The 14,550-nt window shown below is 31.2% G+C and overlaps 1 protein-coding gene across 1 annotated transcript; it reads right to left on the bottom strand.

Annotated features, from left to right (window-relative positions):
• Positions 1 to 669: 669 nt before the first annotated feature.
• Positions 670 to 3,734, bottom strand: LOC149541395 (sesquiterpene synthase Cad-like). Its single transcript, XM_089796671.1, has 10 exons — positions 3,572 to 3,734; positions 3,233 to 3,435; positions 2,994 to 3,106; positions 2,649 to 2,876; positions 2,429 to 2,546; positions 2,077 to 2,175; positions 1,747 to 1,962; positions 1,491 to 1,629; positions 1,144 to 1,383; positions 670 to 1,034 (listed from the first exon to the last, which is right to left on the bottom strand). The coding sequence occupies exons 1-10, from the start codon at positions 3,698 to 3,700 to the stop codon at positions 720 to 722; spliced, it is 1,800 nt and encodes a 599-aa protein (XP_089652797.1). The 5' UTR covers positions 3,701 to 3,734; the 3' UTR covers positions 670 to 719.
• Positions 3,735 to 14,550: the final 10,816 nt, after the last annotated feature.

Here is a 14,550-nt window from a genome sequence, read left to right on the forward strand (position 1 = left end):
ATATAATGTGAAGATTTCCAAATAAAAAATCAAATTTTACTATAGTAATATCTAATATAAACCTTAAAAAAAACTTTTAAAAAAAGACATAAATATAATTTATATTAAGATTGATCTTGATAATATAAGTTCGTATCGTAATCTTAGCATGAGAATTGATTGGTTTACCATGTATACAAAAGGCTTCTTTAAAATTAACAAAACATGTGAATTATTTTATAAAATAATGTCTGTAATGACACCTTATCACATCTATAAGTAGACATGTATTTTTAATTAAGTGAAAAACAAGTTTTGAAGGGACCCAAAACCCTATATAAAGTAGGTTTTATAGGGACCTGATACCCCACCACAAAATATATTTAAACAAACTATCTTCCCTCACCAAGACAAGATGTCATATGACAAGGAATAAAAGCCCAATAAAACTAACAAGCAACCAAAATTGGTAAAGAGGGCTAGAGGGAAATCCAAGTCAACCTAGCCAGGAACAATTAAGATATACCTAATATCTTTCTATAAGTTGACATTTCATGCATTTATAGATGCAAACATATGCATCTATATATGTACTATATAAAATTTATGGTTAATTTGCTTATATACTTGAGGACCTTTGAAGATGTATATGAGTTGTAAGAACATTTCTATTTGTCTAATTAATTAGGATCTCATAAATATTAATATGCATAGAGTCAACCTTTTGGATTTTCACATATTTATTTTGTAGGAGATAAATTTATAGGATTGATTAGGATTTTCATTATGTCCTCCTTTGTTCCCTTGAAGGAATTTGAAAATCCATCAATGTCTCTCCACATGAAACCTACCCATCTATACATACAGTCAAAATACACTCTTTCACAACATGTTGGTATATCATTCTCATAAAATAGAAAATCCCTAGTCAATTCTTCCATGTGTAACTCCATTAGGATGCTTGCATGTTCTAAAGCTTTCTCCATTGTCATTCCACGGTTATCTCTTATGTAACAATCTAGCCATGAAGCAGTCTCTCCATGATCTTGTTGTTCCTTCAAAAGAAAACATACTCACTTAGAAAAAAAGATAGATAAGTTGTCTCATTAAAATATATGACTTGTATATAAAAGATAGGCCTAGCTAGGTTTGGTCAATAAATACCTGAAAATCTTTGCAATCATCAATTAATCGGCAACCCATTACTACATCATATTCAAATTTACTAATCCTTTTCAAAATATTGACAGGAAGATTCATGTCAATTAAAAGCATTGGATATAGTGTGACTACAGGTATAGTTGAAGAGTTAATGGCATTCTTTAAATATTCACCCAGAGTAGGGTGATAGTCTTTGGCAATCCATTTTGCATCTTCCCATTCTGCCAAAATTAGATTCGTCCACTGCAATAGAAGATATATGAAATACAATGTAAGATTTATAAGTATTTTACATTAAAAAAAACTATTTATTTAGATATATTAACATCAAATTTGATCTTGTGACTTACGTACTCTTGCATCCACTTGCATGCATGTGGACCATGTATTTTCTCTACTTCATCAACCAATTCCATATATGTTTTATGCGAAAATTCTAAACTAATTTGCATATATTTTGGAAGATTATTCACCATAGACATATCCCAACTGTGTAGCACAAAGTGAGAGTAAGTAAATTCATTTGCTACAAAAAAAATTAAAAAGAATTAATGTTTATGATTGTCATGACGAGGTTGCACAAATTTTAGAAAACACTATAATTACTTGATCAAGGCTGACTTAAAATGTATAAGCTCATCCATTGTTCCATAAGTGTCAAAAATGTCATCGATGATTGTAATCATGACTCCCAACTTAGCATATCCAACTCGAGTGAGAGAGAATTCAAATTCATACAATCCACATGCATATGCAAAATAGTACTCCACATGTCGATGTCGGAAAAAATGAAGTTGCTTTACACTTGCTTCACTCCACCATCTACATATTATATCACCAAATACATGTTATTCCAATATAACAAATTTTATAGGCAATCTAAAATAAAAAACTATTTTATTTGAACAATTCAATTTTCACTTAAAAAACTATTACTTGGATATTATTTTGAGCTCAATCTGATGTTGAGCTTGTATTATGTTGAAATCTAATATTGCTGCCTCCAAAATATTTTGACAAATCTCATGTGACATCCTGAAAAAAATAAAATCAAGTGATTTGAATAAGCTAGCTTGCGTTGTTATCGAGTATTGCCTATGACCATTAAGAACTTACTTTAAAGATGACTTCGTAGACAATAAAATATGTTAGCTATGAGTGGAATATTTCATATTTGAGTTCTCTCTCATCTAAAAAGACTCAACGTACGCAAAACGGCAGAAATAAATTTTCACATTTTTGACCACTTGAAAAAAAAGTGTTGACAGGAGTTGATTGTTGTACTGACTTATAAACACCCTCCATTGACATCCAAGAATCAACATCTTGTCTGAATATTTGTATGGAATTCCATGCTTCCCATCTTGGATTTCTTGATCTCCAGGAATACTTCATAAAATATTCAACCTGCATATTCGTACGAAATGGTTTACTTGTTAATATCAATATGCTAAAACATTAATCTATAACAACTTCATTAAAATTAGATGGAGTTTATGCAGCACTTTCCTCTGTCAAAAGCTGGCTTTTCTTTGTTATGTTCCGACTCTGTTGAAGTGCTTGTTGAAGGTATCGAGAGGCAAATGATTTAGCCTCTTTCATAATCATTTCACCAGGAAAACAAATCTCGGCAGCTTGGTATAAACTCAACACACTTCTTAACTGATTCTCACCTTCTTCAGCTAGTGATGTCAGAATGAATTCGCCATTTTCATTTTTAAAATTTTGGAATACTTCTGCTTATATCAAAACAAAAAGTTCTACACAAATTAAATCATTTCCATGTAGTTTTGTTTATATGGCATCATTTTAATGTTGTGTACAATTCAAACAGCAAGATTTGAAATAGAGACCTTGAAATACATGATATCTATTTAGGCGGAGAACTCGAAATCCCAAAGCAGTAGTTCTGAGATCTGCAGTAGAATTTTGACTGCCCCATGAAATACCATTTTCATTCCAATACCTGTTCAAAAAGATATATATATCATTAATTATCAAATGAAATCAATAAGTTGGAAAAATTAAATGTATTCAATTGAAATTCTTTCTAAATGAAAAAAATGGAGAGTTAGAAAGCTGGGTGCGATACTTGTAAGTATAATCCAGAAGCCCTTTAATTTCATTCTGAAAATAACGATGAATTCCTAGTCGCTGCACAGCATCAACAATGAAGAATCTTTCCAGCAGGTCACAAGAAGAGGAACATATTCCTCCATCTTTGAGCAGAGGATTAAATAACTTTTCTTTAATCTGCCCAATCAAATTTGCTACTCTCTCACGGTATGAAGCTTCCTATTCAACAATTAAACAAAACAAAACAAATAATAATATTAATTACATTGAAATTTGGTATATACATATAAAATAAGCATTGAACTTTCAAATAAATAGACGAATAAAAAAAATAAACATTGAGGCGCCCACCCACCTGATACGGGGATGAAAGGGATTGCAGGAAATCGTCCTCCCAGACGTTGGGATGATAATTCCCTATCCTTCGATTTACCACTGAATTCTCATTTTCCGAATTTACAGAACTTTGGACGACTGCAGCCATTCTTTTTGTAAATATCAAAGCCTTGAAGCAAGAAAAAAAACGAGGGTGTGGGTAAAGAGGGAATGGGAAGCCGTATTAAATAGGTGGTAGAGTCAAGAGAGAGAGAATCGCGTCAATGCTGAACATTGCCGATGAAGTCGGAATGGAATTCCAATGAAGGCCGTCAATGGGCGGATGAACAAAATTGGGCAATCGTATTAAAAATGTTGTACGAGAGGAAAACGTGGCAATCGTATTAAAAATGTCATAGGTGTTGGATTTATGAGGCATCATTGTCACCGCAAAACAAGAGATTGAGACTAACCATTGCAAGTTGTAACTAATAAAGTTGGTCATAATTGGACTTTTATTTTAAAGAATCTTAAAATTTCTACATAAATAAAGACTTTTACCGACACATATGGGAATGACTACATTTTGAAAAAGGACCGTCTTCAAATCATCTAGAATGTGAGAGGCACGTCAATGTTCAACGCGCGTGGTCATCGACCCGATGAGTTTGAATGAAGAAATGGTGGCCTTGGGGAATATATATTCTTTGTGATATTATTATTGCGGAGATTTTCGCTTGAGAGAAAAGGATAGATTTATAAATATGGTTGGAATTAGAAAGTTAAAGAATATAATATGAAAGAATATTTCCTTTTCGTGGTGTTGATGTAGAGATTTTACATATAGACAAAAGTAGATGTGGAAACATGGACTATATTGTGCATGCTTAGGTTGTTGAAATGTGATGAGGGTGTGTGATAGATCAAGATTTGTTACTAAATATTGTAGAACTTTGAAAGGCAATCTAAGTTGAAAATATAGACGTAAAATACAATAAGCTTGTGTCAAAGTTAAATATGAAAGGAACTAGGAAGGGCGATTTTTTTGAATGGGTTACTATATTTATGAAAGGATTTCAAACAAAGTGTCTTGGCCTTGCACATTTCAGTATATGACAATTATGTCAAACATAAGTGTTTTAATGAAAATATCTAACAATTGGAGTAAAGCCTTAGACATTAAATCGATTAATCAATAAATTGGTATATTTACTAAAACAAACATAACAACTAATTATCACTTTATATTTATCAAAGTGTAAATTTATGTCAATTTGTCAACCATCTAAGTGGTTTATAACTAGTTTTTACAATCTATTTTTTAAGAAAGATGAATATGTGAATGTCAAACATATTCGCTCTCTTGTTTGATTTTTTAATTTTATTTTAAAGATCTAAATTCACAATCTTTATCATAATTCACATCGCACAATAGTGTAAGACAACTCCTTGCCATTGAGAATCCTTCCTTCCACAATTGCCTCTAATGAAAGAGTTATGCTAAGTTTCTCCTAATATACTCCAAGTTAATTTGCAATTGAAAACCTAATGCCTATTTTAATTGAAGACACATAATAGAGCACTTGTTTTCAAGATAATCTAGGCAAGTTCATATAATTTTCTTCTCACAATTCCTTAAACAACATTACATGTACACAATATTTTGCATAATGCATGGATATAATATATTTACACTGTTGTAAGAAATTATAGCCTACAATATTTTACCTAAAATACATATTCTAGATACTATGCATATTATATTTTGTTTTCTAAAGTGCACATTCCTATATGAGGATACATGCCTATATTTTAAATAGTCATTTCTATTATAGATGACCCATTGTCTATATATTTTTGTATCTTATTCTTCTTTAATAGATCCATTCAATTAATTCATTCCAGCTATTGTAGTAAAATCTTATATTTTCTTTAATCACTTAACTTACTAATGCTAGCCATCTATTTTAAGATATTTGATGCTCTTACATTGTATCCAAGTGTTTTTTTAATCTTAGTTTTCAAGTTTAGTATGTTTAACAAGAATTTTTTATAAAATATTTGTATATAATATTTGGGTTGTGTATCACATTGTAGTGGCACTTAAAACCATAAAAATTTGATGTATTTAAATCTTGTATAGCTAAATTTTTACTAAATTTTGATGGGTGTTGATTCTTAGAAAGCCAATTTATCCTTGCACACCATTAATTTCATTTCTCTCTAACATGAGGATTCTTTTCTTTTCTTTTCTCTATTGTGATGTTTTACTTGGTCAAAGGTGATATCGTTCTCATCCCCGATTCAATTGCAGTAAACTATTTTAATGTTTTGGTACCATCATATATGATGGAATTGATTTTGATCATTAACTTCTACCATTATTTTTTAAGTTTGATATTTTAGTGTGCTTTCTTTGCATGAGAACTTGTTTTGTGTTAGTGCAAGAAGTTGACTTTTACCTTTGGGCAAAAAGTGAAAGTATTTTTCCTTTTTTTTTTTTTTGGCAATTGATGTCAAAATTTGAGGCCCTTAGAGATTGAATATCAAAAAACTTTAGTAATAAAAATCGTAGTGTTTAGAGTCTACTTTTTGATAGTGTAATTTATTTGAATACCCATATAACATTTTTTTTTTCCTTCTAGTATTTGTCTTTAAAATCCACTTTTTCAAAATCCATGTTTTAGGACCACCAACTCGTGTACAGACACCATAACTTGACACAAATAAATAAATATTTGTAAATCCTTTTAAATGAAGTTACCCAACACAATCAAGATTGATGAAAATATTTTTTCTTAATTTTTATTGAGTATTTTTGAATTAATTTGTAATTGGCTATTAAGCTAATATTTAAAACCTCTCATGTATGGACACCATAATTTGATGAAAATTTCACTTTAAAAAATTAACTTCAAAATAATTGTATGAGATTGATGACATATAAATTAATTTAACAAAAAATTAAAATTAAAAAATTTATTAAATTTTTAGTGAGGCTCACTATTTTATATTTAGGTACCACATTTAATTAAAAAATAATGCGAAAATAGTAAATAGAATCATAGCATTATAATTTACATTTATGAAAACATGACAGTGAGAGTTGTAATTGTTGAAAACTACAATTGGAACAATTGTTGATGTCAAACCTACTGAAGAGACATTTAAAAATAGTGTAGAGTACCATATTAGTTGATTGATGAAGAGGATTTGAAAAGAGAGATAACTAGGATGAACTCGTGAAGTTGTTAAGTGAGGAGGAGCAAGCATGATGGAATTGCAGTGGGCACTTGATTAGTTAGTCTTTGACAAGATGATGTATTGTTTAGTCATCATATGAAGTGTAGAACTATTCAGTTAAACACAAGAAAATCTTAATAAAATGTAATTGGTCAATGAAGGAGCTAAAACATAAGATTAAGGAACTTAAGAGTTAGCTAAGAAAATATTATTAGCCAAGTGATAGTTACGATCAAGCAAAATGAGGAAGAAAAGTATAGTGTGGCCAAGTGTAGTAAAGATCATGAGCTAGTCGAAGCTGAGTGAGAGGGAAGAATAGAGATATTTACAAATAGTTTAGAGTACCATATTAGTTGATTGATTGAGAGGATTTGAAAAGAGAGATAACTAGATGAACTCATGAAGTTGTTGAGTGAGGAGGAGCAAGCATGATGGAATTGTAGTGGGCACTTGATTAGTTAGTCTTTGACAAGATGATGTATTGTTTAGTCATGATATGAAATATAGAATTGTTGAGTTAAACACACGAAAATCTTAGTAAAACGTAATTGGTCAATGAAGGAGCTAAAACATAAGATTAAGAAACTTAAGAGTTAGCTGAGAAAATAGTATTAGCTGAGTGATAGTTATGATCAAGCAAAATGAGGAAGAAAAGTATAGTCTGACCAAGTGTAGTAAAGATCATGAGCTAGTCGAAGCTGAGTGAGAGATAACAATAGAGAGCGAGCTACATAGTAATGACTATGTCAGAAAAAGCCATAGTTTTTGAAAGAATCGAGTTTGAGGCCAACATGGTTGAATTTTTGAATTAGTCAAAATGTGTGGATGATAAGGATTGATGAGTTGGCAATTTGATGTGCAAATTGAGTTTTTATGAAATCAAAAGTAAGGATTTAAAGAGAAGTTTCTAGAAGTAGTAAGAAATGGGTAGAAGAACAAAAAGATTGATAAATTTAATGGATCTAACATAACCCTAAGATCTAAATGATTTTTAAGTGGTAAAATACCAAAACTACTTATTTAAGGAGTCATAAGAGATGTTTTCTAAGGTTGGTTCATTGTTGATTATCAATCTTAAAGAGAACCTGTGAAGAACAAAGTAGAAGAGGAGAAGTTAAGTGACTGGTGAAGTGTGATTGCTTGAAGGGTGGCCAAGAAGATTAGTGATGGAGATGTTAATGACACCCAATCAATGAACCAAAAAGGGAGTTGAATGGAGATCTGAATTTGCAAAGTGATTTGTATCTTACATATCAAACATTTTGTTACTTTCTATCCATTATGGCAATAAAAACCCTTTAATCAAGGTTGAGCTAATAGTCATTTTGTAAATCCTTTAGTCAAGGTGACATTCTAATGGAATGATCCAATGTCCTCTAACTAGGCCACTCCTAATAGAGTGATTATATCCTTTAATAGGGTCACACCTAACAATATGTTTTGTAACCTTTAATAGGGTTGGCTTTTAACTAAGCTCACATTAGAAGAGTGAAAAGTGGTAGCATGTTATTTGGTGGTTTTTTCCAAATTTGGTCTCCATGTTAAATTATGGTGTCATATATGTGTGAATGTTATATGTGAGATGCATGCTATTTATTTTTATTTATTTTTACTATTGGTTGACATATATTGAATAAAGAGTTACATAATGAAAAAAATATTAAGTTGTTAATGATATGCTATATGGATCAAGATATTTAATGAGATTATTTATGTTATTTGAAGTTAGAAAAATTGGAATTGGTACATTTAGACCTAAGAATAACCAATTCACCCCCTTCGAGTTATTCTAACTGTTCTAACAATTGGTATCCGAGCTTCTAGTGCTTGTAAGGAAAGTTTGAACAAATAAAGCTAAAGATCAAGATGTACACGAGAGAGGTACTTAAGTTAAACAAGGGAAACCTACCTGCATGGAAATGATTGATGAAATTGTATTTTCCTAGAGTTGGAGATTTTGCATTGTAATATCTTGACAATGAATACATTGAAGTTCCTAGACCCATGACTATTGAACAAATGAAGGAGAAACAAGAGCATAATCAAATGATGATAGATCTAACATCTTCTTTAAGTTATGCTAAATTTGATGATGAGAAGGAATGTACTAAAACAAAAAAAAATTGGGACAAGTTGGCACAAATTCATGGAGGACACAAAAATGTGTTGAGAGAAAAAGCTGAAAGTTTGAGAGGCAAATTTGATGACATGAGAATGAAAGAAGGTGAAACTATTTCTCAGTATTGTGGCCAAATCAAGGAGGTTGTGAATGCTATTAGAGGAGCTTGAGGCATTATATTTGATGAGACTATGCTAAGTAAGGTATTGAGGACTTTATTTCCTATCTATGCAATTATAGTATTTACACTTCAAGAATTGAGATGTGCACCTAGTAATGATCAGACCTTGGATTGTTTAATTGGTAGACCCACTACATTTGAGTTGTTAATTTTTGATATTTTTTCCTTAGCTAGTATTGAATGTGCATTCAAGTCTCAACTAACCCTTCCTGGATCTAAGAGAAAGAAGAAAAGAAAACATGTGGACAACAATAGTCATGAATCAGATGATGATCTTGATAATCTTGAAGCATTACTGGCAAGAAGAATAGCAAGATGAAAAGGAAAATACAAAGGTAAAGTCCCTATTATCTATTTTACATGTAACCAAGTTGGTCATGTTGTTGCAAGATGTCTTGACAGCAATAAGAAGGAAGAAAGGAAGGACAAAAAATATAGAGAAAGAAGAGAAAGTAGAGACAATCAGGGTAACAAAGACTACAAAGGAAAAGGTAATAAATCATGTTACATTGCTTAAGAACATGATTATGATAGTGATACTGATGAAAATTATGAAGAAGTTATTTATGTTATAATGAAAGATGAATTTGATGAAGATAAGAAAACTGCATTGATTTCACATGTGAACAAAAATGACAAATGTATAATTGATAGTAATTGTTCACGTCATATGGTTGGTCATACAAGTAAGTTTGAAAAATGTGAACATTATAATGGAAGTAGTGTTAAGTTTGGAAATGATACACCATCTTATGTGAAAGGTAAAGGATCAATTATACTAAATGATAAGATCAAATGTGACAATGCATATTGGGTTAATGGTTTAAAATATAACATTTTGAGTGTGGCATAGTTGATCAGTTCAGGCTACCAAATTGAATTTCAACATAAAAAGACAAAGATCTATGATAATGCTGCTGAACTAATTCGGAGTGGTGGTCAAACAAGAGGTAACTTATTCTATCTAGAGCTATCTAAAGATACTTGTCTACTTGCACAATTTGAAGATGCTTGGTTGTGGCATAAGAGGCTATTTCATATGAACTTTGATAATTTGGTAAGCATTAGTAAGATGAAAAGAGTAAGAGGATTCCCAAGATTGAAAAAACCCAATAAAGTGATGTTCAAACAATGTTAAATGGGAAAAATGACAGTCTAGTTTCAAGAGCAAGACATATTGTTCTGATGACATTTTGAAATTGGTTCATACTAATCTATATGGTCTTGTTGGAGTGAAAAGATATTATGGTGACAAATATTTCATTCTATTTGTTGATGACTTTTCTAGAATGATGAATGTGATGTTTCTTAAAGAAAAATTAGATGAATTTCAAATGTTTAAGTGGTATTTGGCTAAAGTTAAGAAAGAAATAGGAAAAAGTCTGAAGTGCTTAAGATTAGATAGAGGAGGTGGATTCATATAAGACGAGTTCAACATATTCTGCAATGGCAAAGGAATCAAGAGACAAATGAGTGCACCTAGGACTCCACCATAGAATAGTATAGCTAAAAGAAGGAATAGATCAATCATGGACTATGCAAGGACACTAATGATGAGAAGAATATTTCACAAAAATGCTGGAGAGAAGTTGTAAGTACTGCAGTCTATACTCTAAACCAATTTCAAGTGAAGAAAGGCTCAAACAAAAATACTTTTTGAGCTTTGATATGGCTAGTCACTTAATGTCAATTATTTCAAAAAAAATTGAAGAAAATGTTTTACAAGATGCAAGGAAAGGAAAACTTGATGCAAATTGTGGTGAAGGCATATTTCTAGGATTTTTTGCTAAGAGCAAGACTTATAAGTGTTTGAATTCTAACATTAAAAAAATTGTGGAAAGTGCAAATGTTAGAGCTGATGAATTTGTAGAAAAGAATGAGGAGGAATGTAAGAAAGAACTTGAAGATTATAAATATTTTGTCTACATATATGAAGGCAAACCTAGCACCTTACTTGAACCATAGAAAGAGGCTACTGTGCATCAGCAACTAGGCAATACCAAAGTTGGGCATAAGATCTTTATTAAGCGTCAACATACTACCAAATATTATGCTATAGGAGATGAGTCACAAATAATAGGCGTTGAAAATCAGAGAGAAGAAACTAAACACCAACCATACCAAGCTAAATTTTATCCATAGATATCTACAGTAGAAGAGTAAGAAAGACAAAGTGAAATACAAGAAGAAGAAAGAATATATGAACCTATCTTAGAAAAGTATGTAAGGAGGAACCATATGCCCAATTTGTTTCAAATAATTGAAAACAAAGATTCAGGATTCATGACAAGAAGTAACTTGAAGAATGATACATGTTTACTATGTGAAGTTAAACCTAAATCTATAAAAGATGCTTTGGAGAATGAAGATTGAATTAAGGAAATGAGTGGGGAAATTGATCAAATAGAGAAGAACAAGACATAGAAATTAATACCTAGACCAAAGGACAAGACTGTGATTGGAACAAAGTGGGTATTTAGAAACAAGTTGAATGAGAAAGGTGAAGTCACAAGGAACAAGGCAAGACTTGTTTCTAAGGGATGTTCATAAGAGGAAGGAATTGATTATAGTGAGACATTTTGCTAAGTTGAAAGGTTGAAAGTAGTAATAACTTTACTTGAATATATTGTTTGCAATGGATTTAGGTATACCAAATGGATGTCAAATTTGTATTTTTTAATGGATTCTTAGAAGAAGTCTGCATTGATCAACCTAAAGGATTTGTTGTTCCTAGAAAGACAGATATGGTATGCACACTACACAAAGCATTATATGGTTTGAAGCAAGTCCATAGAGCATGTTATGAAAGTTTCACTAGTACATTTTGACTCATTTTTCAATAAAAATTGGTCAAATTTTTTACTCATGTTGGTCAAATTTTCAAAAAATTATTTTGTCACTATTTTTTGTCAATTAAACTTTGACCATTTCTTGTCAATGTCATAATTTTGATGATGTATTTGGTTTAAAATGGCCTCCCTTATTAATGAGACTATCGGTCAAAATTTTGACCAAGTTTGGTCAATATTTTGACCAATACTGGCCCTCAACCAATATGGTGATAACCCTAACGCTCATCGCCATATCCATTTTCTTGTAAAAGAGATCTATGATCAAAATTCTTATTACTATAATCTATAACAATCCTTCTTATAGCCATACTACTTAGTCATCATAACACATAGTGATATATGTCTCTTCATCACTTATTACTATGTCATGTTTACACTAGAAATGTGACATGCGGTCCTTTTGACCTATCACTATAATATATAGTGATCTATACTAATTTTTTGTCATAACATATAGTGATACACATGTCTTCATTGCTTATCAATATGTCATGTTTACTCCTAACACAACACACAATCATGTATTTTCTATTGTTGATCACCACAACACAATCCTCCCCTTTTTATCACCAAAAACACTTATTGCTAATAGTGATTTAATATTTTTATCACTCATTGCCAAGATGTCTATATTTCATTTCTTCTTGCTGATAATCACTAGGTGTTATAGCAATATATCTTCCTTATTGCTCATTGCTATATCAATTTTACACATTCTCCACATAGCGATACAAGAGATCACTACATGTCATAGCGATATAACATCCATGTTTTCTTATGGCCATGACATCATCGCTATAGTGTATATTGATTGATTTGATATTTGAATCATTCGATGTATCTCCTTTAATGTACAAAAATGCACAAAAATGTGAGATTGCAACAAGAAGTCCCTTCACTTCAAAAAATCCTACGATCCTACACAAGCATGGAAATGTACCACAATTTTTGAAATGTGAACATCAAATGAGAAAAAAGATATTCATTCAATACTTGACTCATTCAATGTAGCTCCTTTGATGCACAAAACTGCACAATGTTTTTATGCACCCAAAAATCCTCGAAAATGCACAATATTTTCATAACACATAGCAATACAAGTCTCTTCATTGCTTATTGCTATGTCATGTTTATACCAAACATGACGTGTGATCCTTTTGACCTAGTGCTATAATATATAGTGACATATACAACTTTGTTGTCATAACACATAGTGATACACATGTCTTTATTTCTTATTTTTGTGTCATGTTTACTCCAAACATGACACATGATCCTTCTAACCCATCTCTATATTATATAGTGACCTATACTTCATCATAACAGAATGATACATGTGTCTTCATCGCTTATCACTATGTCACATTTACTCCAAATGTGATGCACCATCCTTTTGACCCATCACTATAGTATATAGTAACCTTTTTAGAGATCATACTACAATAACCATAAGTTACGACGATCATGTATTTTCTATCATTAATTGCTAAAACACAATACCAACCTTTTCGATCACTAAAAAGATCATTGTTGAAAGAGATTATTGAAAAGAGGGAGATTGTTGAAATAGATTATGTGTTTCAAACATTATTTTTTCACTGATCTCAAACCTGCTATTTTATGGTAGTATAGCTACTTATAACATTCAAGTACTATCATTTAATTGATTGATGAAGAGGATTTGATCAATAAGATGTAACAAAAGAACCTAAAGGAAAGGTTGAGTTATGATTATGTAATGAAGCACAAGGATCAGTTAGGACAATGATAACATGATGTATTGATAATCTACTTAAGGTTACAAAGATTGGTTACACTTAGAAACTTTAGAAGAACAAGAAATACAAATTTTTTCTACCAAGCTTGACCAAGTGAATAGTAAGTGCCGAGCAAAGTTAGTACAAGCCAAACATAAAATTAGTTGGAGCCAAGTAAAAGAAAATTCTTGTGTATGCTGAGTAAAATAGTTGAAGTTGAGTGAAGTCATAGTTGCTACTAAGCAACACAGTATGTGCCAAGCATTAGCAAAATTTTAGTTAATGTCAAGTGATCTCACAGTTGATGCCGAACAATGCAGTATGTGCCAAGCATCAAAAGATTGAGAATGTCGAGCTACTACACTATGATAAAGATTAAAGATTTTTCAAATCTAAGATGACAAGTTTGTTTTCTTGAAACTTGTGAACTAGGAGGAAGATAAGGATGATGAGTTGGTGGCATAGAAATTAATATAAACCATTTCTAGGTGAATTCAAATAGATTCTAAGAGAAACTTCTAGAATAAAAAGATACAAGACATGGGATAGATACATTGTATCCTATCTAATCCATCTAAACCATAAAATGGATAATGTAAAATGAAAAATTATCTTAATTTCCTATTTATAGGAATATCTAGTCATGAAGCTCGAAGGGGGAGAAGGTCATAAAATCAAAAAAAAAGAGCAAAGAACCCAAGATGAAAGGTTTTGCTTCATTGTAGTGACCAAAGAAGAGATTGCATTGACATACTTAGTAGGAAGACTTAAGGAGATATATGTTTGGAGGGTGAGAAAACTATCAGAACTACAAAGTGCAAAGGCCAAGCAAGATTGAGGACTGAATAGAGATCTGTAATCTACAAG

The sequence above is a fragment of the Cupressus sempervirens genome, chromosome 8 (genome assembly GCF_028749045.1).
Source record: "Cupressus sempervirens isolate cs-2001-9-10 chromosome 8, ASM2874904v1, whole genome shotgun sequence".
Lineage (NCBI taxonomy): Eukaryota > Viridiplantae > Streptophyta > Pinopsida > Cupressales > Cupressaceae > Cupressus > Cupressus sempervirens.